The 12,608-nt window shown below is 37.8% G+C and overlaps 1 protein-coding gene across 1 annotated transcript in view; it reads right to left on the reverse strand.

The window, feature by feature from the left end:
• Nucleotides 1-11,840, reverse strand: part of gpd1l (glycerol-3-phosphate dehydrogenase 1 like) — a 31,851-nt gene extending 20,011 nt beyond the window's left edge. Inside the window, exon 1 of the mRNA XM_008121396.3 lies at nucleotides 11,618-11,840. Within this exon, the coding sequence (XP_008119603.1) occupies nucleotides 11,618-11,661 (44 nt within the window). The 5' untranslated portion in view covers nucleotides 11,662-11,840. The remainder of the gene's footprint in view (nucleotides 1-11,617) is intronic.
• Between the last annotated feature and the right edge of the window lie 768 nt (nucleotides 11,841-12,608).

The following is a 12,608-nucleotide window of genomic DNA, read 5'->3' on the forward strand; positions in this document are numbered from 1 at the left end:
GACACACTGGTTTTGGCATGCTGCCCACCGGCAGCCCTTAGTAATCTCTCTTATAGGCTGCTGATATGGATTTAATGGGAAGAAGGATCTATATATTATTTTTCCATTGTGCATGTGTTGCTGACATGTTTAGATCTTCCACATTGAATTTAGACCTAATGTCAGATCTTCTGAGTATGAATTTTTAGTGAACCAATTATAAATTTTTGATACTGTTTCTCTTCATGTAAATTTTTCTTCAATACATAATGGTTCAAAACACAATAAGACCTTTAGGGGACCACATTTTCTACATATAATTTTCGGCAAAAGTGCAAAAATGCATTTTTGAAAGCCAATTAGCTGTATAATTTCCTATCTTATTATCCAAAGTTTTCAATGTTCTTCGGTGGCCTTGGACAAAGGAGGTCACTGATTGGGAAAAAATGGGACAATCTTCACAATCAGCAAACTGCTTTAATTTGACTCTGAAATAAAAGACTGAGTGGCATATGAATAATTAAATTGGGGCAGATAAAGGAACAAGAATGCAGCCCCATTGTCTCCAAATTCTCAAGATGGATGGCAAAAAAGGGTGTGTGTGTATTTGCCTATTGACTCTCCGGTAACTGATAAAAAGGAGGTCTCTTTCTGTTATGACATATGCCGCTTCAATTGTTGTTCATAGAACCTTCATCTTTGTATATATGAGGTGAATCTTTTTTTTTTAATTTGGAAAGAATAAAAATAAGGCATCAGGTAGGGAACGACTAATTTTGCTTTTGATTACTGAATATACTGTGCCATCTCTCCCTTGAAAACCTGATTCCTTAGACTTTGAAATAAATGAATTCTCCCCCCCCCCCCCCCCCAAATTGCCAAGTGCCAATTTTATTCACAGGAGAGATTAAAGGTGTGGTTTGGAGCAGAAAGAAGAAGTTTGGTAAATTTACATACATTTAAGATACTTATTGGCAGGAAAAATGAATGCACAAATACAGGGTACACCTAGTTTGAGAGCTGTACAAGTAAAAAGAACCTAGGGCTCTTGGTAGTCTATAAAGTAAGCATGAGTAAACAGTGTGATGCAGCAGACAAAAAGCCAATTAAATTTTAGGCAATATCAATATGAGTACCGATTTGAAGGCTTCTTAAACATTTCCACTTGTTGGCTACTTTTGGCCTGAGAAATGTTTACGCTACCCTGGGTATATAGTTTGTATAAAATAGGCATATAAAGGTAAAAGTTTCCCCTGACTTTAAGTCCAGTCATGTCTGACTCTGGGGGTTGGTGCTCATCTCCATTTCTAAGATGAAGAGCCAGCGTTGTCCATAGACACCTCCAAGGTCATGTTAACTTCCTGCCGGAGCGGTACCTATTGATCGACTCACATTTGCATATTTTCGAACTGCTAGGTTGGCAGAAGCTGGAGTTAACAGTGGGTGCTCACTCCGCTCCAGGGATTTGAACCTGGGACCTTTTGGTCCACAAGTTCAGCAGCTCAATTCTCTGCAAAGTTCATTGCACAAAAGATTTGTGGAAATTACTAAAAAAGCCAATAGGTGACGTTCAGAAAACTCTACTGTTGCCAAATTATTTGTGACCCCAACATTGAGCTGAGGGGACCCTATTTGGGGTCTGGATCCACATTTTCAGAAGCAATGGTCAAGATCATGGGATGTAGTAGTGCCATTGTACTCTACTTTGGTCAGACCCCATCTGAATTACCGTGTCCTGTTTTGGAGACCACAGTTCAAGTAATATATTGAGAAGCTGGGATGTGTCCATTCGAGGGATGACCCAGTTGTTCAAAGGTCTAAAACAGGCATCCTCAAACTGCAGCCCTCCAGATGTTTGGGCCTCCAACTTCCAGAAGCCCTAGCCCGCTTGTTCAATGGTCAGAAGTTGGAGGCCCAAACAGCTGGAGGGCTCCAGCTTGAGGATGCCTGGTCTTGAAACAAAACCATGTGAGGAACTGGATATGCTTAGCTTGGAGAAAAGAATATGCTAGTCCTAATTACAAGATGGTCCTTGTGGTCCCTTCAAACACCACAATTCTATGAATCCAAATCAATACTCCAAGCAACTGATAAAGATATTTTGTCATAGGTAATGAAAGGTTGAGAAATTAAAGTTTCATGGAAGTATTTCTGCATGAATATGTTGTTAGACTGTAGCTATGTTACGGCACATCACTTGTAACTGAGCAAATTTAATTTCAAATGCTGTGTGAGAATGGAAGAAACCCACAAAGGCATCAAATAACATTGCCATTTTCCCCAGTCTTGTTTGTACTAGTGACTGAATCACTTTCAAATCTTATAAGTTAATAATGAGACTGAAGGGACAGCAGGGAAATAAAAGGGATATCAATCAACAATCATACTTTATCATTCTCTTTGCTGATAACTATTTTTTTTTCCAACCCAACACAAGCATTTTTTTCCAACCAAGCATTACGAACATGTTTTTTAAAGTAACACTTGTTTGTACAGTATTTTAAAAGTACAGTAGAGTCTCGCTTTTCCAACATAAACAGGCCAGCAGAATGTTGGATAAGCGAAAATGTTGGATAATAAGGAGGGATTAAGGAAAAGCCTATTACGTTATGATTTTATTTATTTATTTATTTATTTACAATATTTATATCCCGCCCTTCTCACCCAACAGGGGACTCAGGGCAGCTTACAATAAAACACATATATAAAAATTGTACAATGCACTATAAAACAGTTAAAAATTATTAACTTACATCGGACATTCATAAAACACATTCTAAAATACAGATTTTACAAATTAAGCACCAAAACATCATGTTTTACAACTAACTGACAGAAAAAGCAGTTCAATATACAACAACATTATGTAGTAATTATTGTATTTATGAATTTAGCACCAAAACATTGCAATGTATTAAAAACATTGACTACAAAAACATTGACGACTAAAAGGCAGACTGTGTGGGATAATACAGAACGTTGGATAAGTGAGACTCTACTGTACTATGTTAGAAATACATTATTTTTATTATAGTTTACAGACAAAAGTACACTTAAAAAATCCAGGATAATGACTGCACTCGCACACATCATTTCTGAAACGATGCACAGACATTACTTCTAATACACAAAATAATGATAAAATATTATTTTCTGAAAAAATAACATTGTGTGTTTTATTATCAACAAAGGCAATGTGTCAGAAGTAGCAGCCCCATTATTATCATCGTTGTTATTATGTCCTTACAATTCTAGCTTTTGCTTCTCCTGAAAGGTAATTTTACTGAAATCACCAGCTTGTGCTCAGTTGCCTGTTACTCAATTTGAGAATTCTTTTCAAGTTTGATTTGAAAATTATAAATAATTAATAATTTTCCATATGATTGTACAAGATTTTTGTTGTTATTTTTCACTCCCACACGCACCACAATTTCAGAGAATGTCTTGTGATAAAGTCTGATACATCCAGAGTGGAAAAGTTATTGTTTTGGACTACAACCCACTGGAATCCCCAACCAGCATCGTCATAATGACTATAATCATGGATTATAGGATAGGGCTTTCTGGAATTGTAGCTCAAAAGAGTTGTAGCTTCCACTGATGATCACACCCGTGGAGTCAATCTATTTAATGGAAAGATAAATTGAACCTAATGATTGCCAGGAACCATGCCATTATCTGACTTAATTTCACCATGAGTGGTAAAAAATAAAAAGCCAGACAGACAAGGCTACATAAATAAGCTAAACACTACTATAAAGAAAAGTCAGCATCACACCAGCTCTCAGCCATGTTTACCATTCTTCAAACTGACACCAGAAGGCTAGATCTTTATTCAAAATGCCCTTGGGTTTGTCTAGTAGCATACGTTTGTATATAGTGATGGTGACAATCTGTAAAACATGTGCTAATAGCAACCCAGTTGTGTGAATAAAACACATAGCAAGACCTCTGCCTTCATCAGAGCTCTGGCATCTTCAGTGAGACAGCTGAACTATTTCTTCAACAAACAAAGCAATCTGAGAAGCATAAAACCTCTGCCAAGCACAGGATCCAACTTTTGCCTTGAAAACAATGCTGAGTTGCCCCAAAGATGCCAAGTAACACTTGTGCTTGAAGCTTTTCATCCTAAACCAAAACAGTCTGGTAATCTCCTTTCCTCTTCTCCAGTTTGTAGCATACTTATTCAAAACTTGTCATACATGGTTTATACATAAAGCCTTCTCCCAAATCCACGTTTTTAAAGCCGCAAGACCTTTCCTGTAGCCATGTAAAGAGCGTCATTCTGTTTTACATGTGAAAATCCGTGTCTGCCTAGAAATCATCACACGAGCTGCAGCACAAACAGAAACCAGAAAACCTTTATAAAGTGCCAAACAATGTACAAAAGATGTGATTTCAGTACATTGTTTTTGCTACTGTCCGCTGTCAAAGAGACAAGAGACTCAACCTGTATCTTTTTTTAATGGGAGGTATGAACTTGTATTATGTATCAACAGGGGAGTCAAACATTCAACTTTTCATCATAAAGTGATTTTAATATAAATAGATCCTTGCAGAAGTAGTCACACACCCACCCCTTTGACTTGCCCAAATGTTGATGCCATATATCCTGGAACCAAAACTGATTCGGTTGGCATACTTACCACTTGAGTGGATTGCACCAGAGCTTCTTTAGATGTGTCACAACAAAGGGGTTGGATAATAACGCAACCAATAAGTACGACTGTTTTTCTGTACGTACTTAACTTTTGTGACACAACAATTTTGCATCTTTGCAGTGCTAAGTATCTTGTGTAAATCAAGCAGTAATTTACACAAGAATGAAATCTGTTTCAATAACATGTATTTCTGCAAGACACAATATGCGTGTATGTATTTATATGCAGTGATCAGAATGTCAGTCTATGAGCAGCCAGACTTGGGTTCAAATCCCCAGTCTGACATGTAGCATACTAAAAGTGCAATATGATAATGGGTTGTTGTACATTTTCTAGGCTGTATGGCCATGTTTCATGGTCATACAACCTGGAAAATGCACAACAACCCAGTGATTCCGGCCATGAAAGCTTTCGACAACACAATATGATAATGCAATGTACCAAGCTGGATAGCGGGTTTTACTTCGCAGATGGTAAGGGAATAATGCCATCCACAACAGTGGAGGCAACAGGATAGTTTAGAAGGCCCAAGACAAGTTATATGGAAAACACAGCTTAGTCTAACAACAGAAGGAACAACGGAAGGGTAGGGATAAGACAACCGGGGGGATATTCTTGCTGCCGCCCCAGGATCAGCTACTTGTTGCTTCACTCTAATTATCAGTATGGCACTGTTCCAGCAGACCCAACATAACATAGGTGCTAAAGTATTATTTAAGGACATGTATATTTGTTAGAAATAAAAACATTGGCAATGCTTATGTTCTGTGCTCAATGAAATCGCATCTCAAAGCACTACAGCTCCAGCACCAAAATGTTGTATCAAACCTTAGCCAATTCTGTACAAAGTGAAGGATAACACAGCCTAGAATCAATACACCATGTAACAACATTTGAAAAAAATGTTCCTGGTTTGAAGGTGTTATTTCCTGTTTAATTGTGTGGTACTTACTTTGAAAGTAGTTGTTATACTCAAGTTGTTATACATGAAAAGCTATAGCAAAATGTGCTGCAGGATGTTCCGCAAAGACAAAGGTTGTGCAGTTCAATAAGATTTTCCATGTTTGTATTACAGAACCAATTAGGAAATGACATTTATAACCCAGGAACAAAAATCATGTTACATGGTGCTATTTGTGCTGGCCAGAGGAAAGGATTTGAGCACCCACCACACTGCAAAGAACAGGGAAAGTGACTGTCACATTATATTGAATGATTAAAAAATAGAACACACACAAAAACTGGCTAAAATTAGTTTATGCACATCCACTGGTCAAATATTTCATTGGACCAATGCTTATGAATTCTGAGAGGGATGTCAGATTATACAATGAAACAACTGGAGGATCTTACTGAAGATATAAATCTACTGAATTTGTTTTCTCCACTTACTTTTCTGTCCCAACATGCCATTGTTTAACCTGGAGCTGTGTGACAGTGATGGGTCTTTGGGAACAATTATTCTCCACACTTGAGACTCTCAAGGAGTCACACATACTGCCAAAATATAAAAACAAACCAATTTGGAAGTGGCTGGAAGCTCATTCTTAGTTCTGAAAAATGTACTTTCCCCTTACATTAAAAATAGTGATGGTGAATTTGTAACCTACTTATAAGATGAATTGCTACCTCTTCAAACTTCCATTGCAACACTTCCATTGCAACACTATTATTTAAGACTGAAAGTGTACTTACCGGTACAATACTCATATGCAGTAATTTGATATTGTTTGAACTGACATAATTCCATGCTATAAAACTTGGGATTTGTGAACTATTTCAAATTCTCCACCACAGAATGCTGAGCAGTAGAGAATTCCAAGTACTTGAGCAAACTACAAATCCTAGCATGTAATCTGAACAATTACAATGGGATCAAACTGCCACAACTGTGCAGTATATTTATTCTGAAATGAACTGTAAACAGGCCTCTCTCAAAGACTTTCCTCTTTTAATTTTCTTGGGGACACCAAGTAGAGGAAGAGGTTTGTCTAACTTTGATCATGTATTTCACTGTGAATATAAGTAGTTAATACTGCACTGATAAAATTTGTTGCTTGCAGAAATGTGCGATCTTGTATCCAGCTATTGTCTTCACAACAAAGTAAACAAGTTTCTAAATGACTTACGGATAGTTATCATTTGTTCTTTGATTACCATTTTAAAGTAGTATGATAGCTAAAAACATCAATGTATTTTAAAAAACGTTTATGCTGCTAGATATAAAAGAAATAAACTATTACCAATTCATGCAAGCTATGATAACTAGTACAGGAAGACACAATTGCAAGAAAGAAGACCGCCGCATCTATTTCCACATCCCCTGATGGTGAATGTAACTTTTTGTCAATGCCATTCAGTTCTCTGTAAAATGTTTTTGCAAGCTTCTAAAAGTGATTGTGAAATAAATTCCTCTTTCCACAAATTTAGGTTTCTTGAAAACTAGAAGAAAATACAGGGAAAAACGCAATAACTCCTATTCACAATATGCACCCATTTGAACAACGCCTATCCACTCATTATGCAGGAACTATACCAACGGAGGCCTCTTCCACACAGCTGTATAAAATCCACATCGAACTGGATTATCTGGCAGTATGGACTCAGATAACCCAGTTCAAAGCTGATATTGTGGATTATCTGCCTTGATATTCTGGGTTATATGGCTGTGTGAAAGAGCCAGGACAGAGAGTCCAAATAGCCATTCTTGTTAGTCATTTAACAACTTCTGATACTGGACAACACAATACTATGTAAAAGACGCAGGCCCACTGCAACATGGTAATGTTAGCACAAGGATCAGAGGCCCAGACTCAATCATGAATTTCACTGGGATGATCTTGGGTCAAGTCACTATTTTTCAGACTACCTTACCCCACATTAGCTTGTGAAGATAAAGGAAAAACAGACAAACTGACAGTAAGAAATATATACACTACCCTGTTAACACTCAGGATTACTATTGCTGTTGTGTGTATTCAAGCCATTTTTTACTTATGGTGAACCTAAACACAAGTTGAGTATCCCTTATCTGATAAGCTTGGTACCAGTATTGTTTTGGATTTTGGAATACCTGTTGTTGCATATAGATCTATAATGAGATATCTTGGAAATGAGATTCAGGTCTGAACATGAAATTCATGTATGTTTCATATGCATTTTATAGATATAGCCTGAAGGCAAATGTACACAATATTCTTTAATAATTTTGTGCATGAGGTAATGTTTGCATACACTGAATTATAAGTTGTTACTACACCAACCGCCCATGCGGACAATTTTGGATTTTGAAATAAGAGATATTTAACCTGTAAATAAACATATCATCGAGTACAAACAAAACTAAGGCATAATGCAAAATTATAGTCCGTTTTCTGTTTTATTTTTGTGCGTTTGCTAATGTTGATTGTGGTGACCCTTCCCTAATATGCCCAGATGGGACAACCAGTTAAGCTGCCACACCCTCCCAAAGAATGCAGAACAATAGCTTCAAATTACAGGAAAGGAGATTCCACCTGAACATTAGGAAGAACTTCCTAACTGTGGGAGCTGTTCAGCAGTGGAACTCTCTGCCGCAGTGTGTGGTGGAGGCTCCTTCTTTGGAGGTTTTAAAGCAGAGGCTGGATGGCCATCTGTCGAGGGGTGCTTTGAATGCAATTTTCTTGCTTCTTGGCAAGGGGTTGGACTGGATGGCCCATGAGGTCTCTTCCAACTCTATGATTCTAATGCAAATTGTTTAAACTTAGGTGGTGTCTGCATATCACATAGTCGTAACAGTTTCATGCTATTTTAAGTGTTGTGTTCTCCTTTTTGGGAATCTTATTATTTGTAGTCTACCAAGAAATTTAGGCATTCATCTACCTTGCAGAAATAATACCGTTTAACACCACTTTAAGTGCCATGGCTCAATGCTATAGAATCCTGGGATTTGTAGTTCGATTAGGCACCAATATTATCTAGTGGAAAAAACTAAAGACCCTATAAAACTGCAACTCTTATGATTCCATAGCATTGAGCCATGGCAGTTAAAGCGGTGCCAAGCTGCATTTATTCTACAGTTTAGGTGTACCCTCTGAATAATTTGTTAGGCCCCATGCTGACAATTCTACATAGGTTGGGTTGCTGACCTGAAAGCTGCCAGGTTCGAATCCCACCCGGGGAGAGTGCGGATGAGCCCCCTCTATCAGCTCCAGCTCCATGCGGGGACATGAGAGAAGCCTCCCACAAGGATGGTAAAAATATCAAAACATCCGGGCGTCCTCTGGGCAACGTCCTTGCAGACGGCCAATTCTCTCACTCCAAAAGCGACTCAAGTTGCTCCTGACACGAAAAAAACCCCAAACTACAAATCCCAGGATTCTGTAAAAGGAGAGCAACTAAAGCAGTAGCAAGCTGATCTACCATAACAATGTAGTATGCACCTTGTTTATTGGCGACATTTGATTTAAACCAGCATGAAAGCAAGCTCAACTTGTGCAATTCTCTAAAACAACATCTACCACTTCATCACACGAGAGTTTGGATCCACTTTAAATCCACTTTAGGGAGCCTTTAAACATCTCAGCCAGACAGGTCATGAGCCTCACCAAACTACAAACTCTGGAATTCTGCAGGAGGCAAAAACTGGATTTAAAGTGGATACATGCTCAAGTGTGATGAGGCCCCTAGGCACTGTACGCAATTCATAAAAACTGCAAGTGAAGCAGGAAGCTGCAAATTCAACAATAAGGAAGCAATGACGTGTTAAGACTTTGGTCTCCCAGCAGATAAGGAAGGTGAGCTGATATTGCTGCCAGCCTTGTTGTTTCCAAGCAGACACTTTACAAATGTCCCTCTGCTCCCGTGGATCCTGTATACAGGAACTCAACTATCCGTGGCTTGGAAATATTTATTCCCGATCCCAAAAAGTAAACACTGACCTGGCCATTAAATACAATATACAGTAGAGTCTCACTTATCCAACGTTCTGGATTATCCAACACATTTTTGTAGTCAATGTTTTCAATGCATTGTGATATTTTGCTGCTTAATTCATAAATACAGTAATTACTACATAGCATTAACGTGTAATGAACTACTTTTTCTGTCAAATTTGTTGTATAACATGATGTTTTGGTGCTTAATTTGTAAAATCATAACCTATTTTGATGTTTAATAGGCTTTTTCTTAATCTCTCCTTATTATCCAACATATTCGCTTATCCAACATTCTGCTGGCCCGTTTATGTTGGATAAGTGAGATTCTACTGTACCACTGTATATAATGGGAGTACCCACTCAGGTTCCTGTAACCAAACTGCAATAAATATCAAGGACTGGTCACTGTGGTTGAATCTACACTGCCATATGATGCAGTTTGAAACAGTATAGACCAGGCATAGGCAAACTTGGGCCCTGGGAGGTATAGACCAATACAGTAGAGTCTCGCTTATCCAACGTAAACGGGCTGACAGAATGTTGGATAAGCTAATATGTTGGATAATAAGGAGGGATTAAGGAAAAGCCTATTAAACATCAAAATAGGTTATGATATTACAAATTAAGCACCAAAACATCATGTTATACAACAAATTTGACAGAAAAAGTACTTCAATACATAGTAATGTTATGTAGTAATTACAGTAGAGTCTCACTTATCCAAGCTTCGCTTCTCCAAGCCATTTTTGTAGTCAATAATAATAATGTTTTAATAATAATAATAATAATATAATAATAATAATTTTATTTTTATACCCCGCCCCATCTCCCCGAAAGGACTTGGGGCGGCTTACATGGGACCAATATATTTTGGTGCTAAATTCATAAATACAGTAATTACAACATAGCATTATTTATTCATTTATTTACATCACTTTTACCCCGCCTTTCTCTCCGAGGAGACTCAAAGCGGCTTACAGTAAATAGGCAAAAATTCAATGCCTAAAAACAATGTAAAAACAACAATTCATATAAAACAATCTACAAAACAACAGTTCATATAAAACAGATACCATTACAAAATAAAATCACATTATATAAAATTTTAAAAATGTCCAAGATTAAAATCCATTACTGCGTATTGAACTACTTTTACTGTCAAATTTGTTGTATAACATGATGTTCTGGTGCTTAATTTGTAAAATCATACCCTAATTTGATGTTTAATAGGCTTTTCCTTAATCCCTCCTTATTATCCAAGATATTCGCTCATCCAAGCTTCTGCCGGCCCGTTTAGCTTGGGTAAGTGAGACTCTACTGTACTGTATTTTCGAATTTACAGTAGAGTCTCACTTATCCAACACTCACTTATCCAAGGTTCTGGATTATCCAATGCATTTTTGTAGTCAATGTTTTCAATACATTGTGATAGTTTGGTGCTAAATTCGTAAATACAGTAATTACTACATAGCATTACTGTGTACTGAACTACTTTTCCTGTCAAATTTGTTGTATAACATAATGTTTTGGTGCTTAATTTGTAAAATCATAAACTAATTTGATGTTTAATAGGCTTTTCCTTAATCTCTCCTTATTATCCAACATATTCACTTATCCAACATTCTGCCGGCCCATTTACATTGGATAAGTGAGACTCTACTGTAGCACCAAAATATCATGACGTATTGAAAACATTGACTACAAAAATGCATTGGATAATCCAGAACGTTGGATAAGCGAGTGTTGGATAAGTGAGACTCTACTGTATAATGCAAACTGCATTGTGCTATATTATATGGGTCTATACACTGACAACATAGTCCAGTTTCAAGCTGTTTTACATAGCAGTGACCCTGCCTTTATTTGCTTGGAATAGAAACATATCTGAAGGTCTCAATGCAAGAGAATCATGGGAGTGGTAGTTTTGGTTTTTTATTACAAGGCGGGCTGGTGCCTCACCAAACTGGGAAATAAGACACTACCTGGAAACCTCTGAGTGGAAAAGGAACCCCTTTCCCTCCCAAAAAAACCCCAACAACACAGAGGCTTCTCCTTCCTCACCAGTTTCCGGAGCCCACGATGCAGACTTTGAGGGGCGAGGCCATTGAGACTCCCAGTTGGCGGCTCTGGACCTTCCAATGGCCGCTGCAATTAGTTCTCTCTCGGCCATGCAGAAGGCGAGACCATCCCGCCCCTGACTCCGCCCTGCCCAGAGCGCCTTCCACCCGGGGGTCGCTGGGAATTGTAGTCCTTTGACAAAACACGCCCACGGTTTGGAAGCACAGCCTCCTTCCTTTGCTTAGCGATTGGCAACGATGGAAAAGGCAGCTTAAATTGGGTGCATCATTGTACACCAGGCATGGGCAAACTTGGGCCCTCCCAGGTGTTTTGGACTTCAACTCCCACAATTCCTAACAGCCTACCGGCTGTTAGGAATTGTGGGAGTTGAAGTCCAAAACACCTGGGAGGGCCCAAGTTTGCCCGTGCCTGCTGCAAACTAGAAATCCCACGATTCCATACCATTGATCTTACCAAGCATTACACCAGGGGTCCTCAAACTTTTTAAGTGGAGGGCCGATTCATGGTCCCTCAAATTGTTGAAGGGCCGAATTATCATTTGAAAAAACAAAAAACAAAAAACAAATTCCTATGCTCACTGCACATGTCTTATTTGTAGTGCAAAAAAAAAAACACCCTCCAGCAACAATTATTTATTACATTTATACGCCACCCTCTCTCACCCCGAAGGGGACTCAGAGCGGCTTACAAGTTGTATGTACATATAATATATTATATTATTAGCATAGCACAATATTAGCATTATAGATTACTATATTGTACTATACATTATACCATAATATTATTAGTAATATTACATTTAATATATAATATATAATTGATATTATTATATTATACGATATTATTATATTGTATTATTATTATCAGCCGGCCTGAGTCCCCTATTGGGTGAGAAGGGCGGGGTAGAAATACTGTAATAAATAAATAAATAAATAAATATTATATTGTATTACATTATATTTATTATCAATAT

Source organism: Anolis carolinensis, chromosome 6, assembly GCF_035594765.1.
Source record: "Anolis carolinensis isolate JA03-04 chromosome 6, rAnoCar3.1.pri, whole genome shotgun sequence".
NCBI lineage: Eukaryota > Metazoa > Chordata > Lepidosauria > Squamata > Dactyloidae > Anolis > Anolis carolinensis.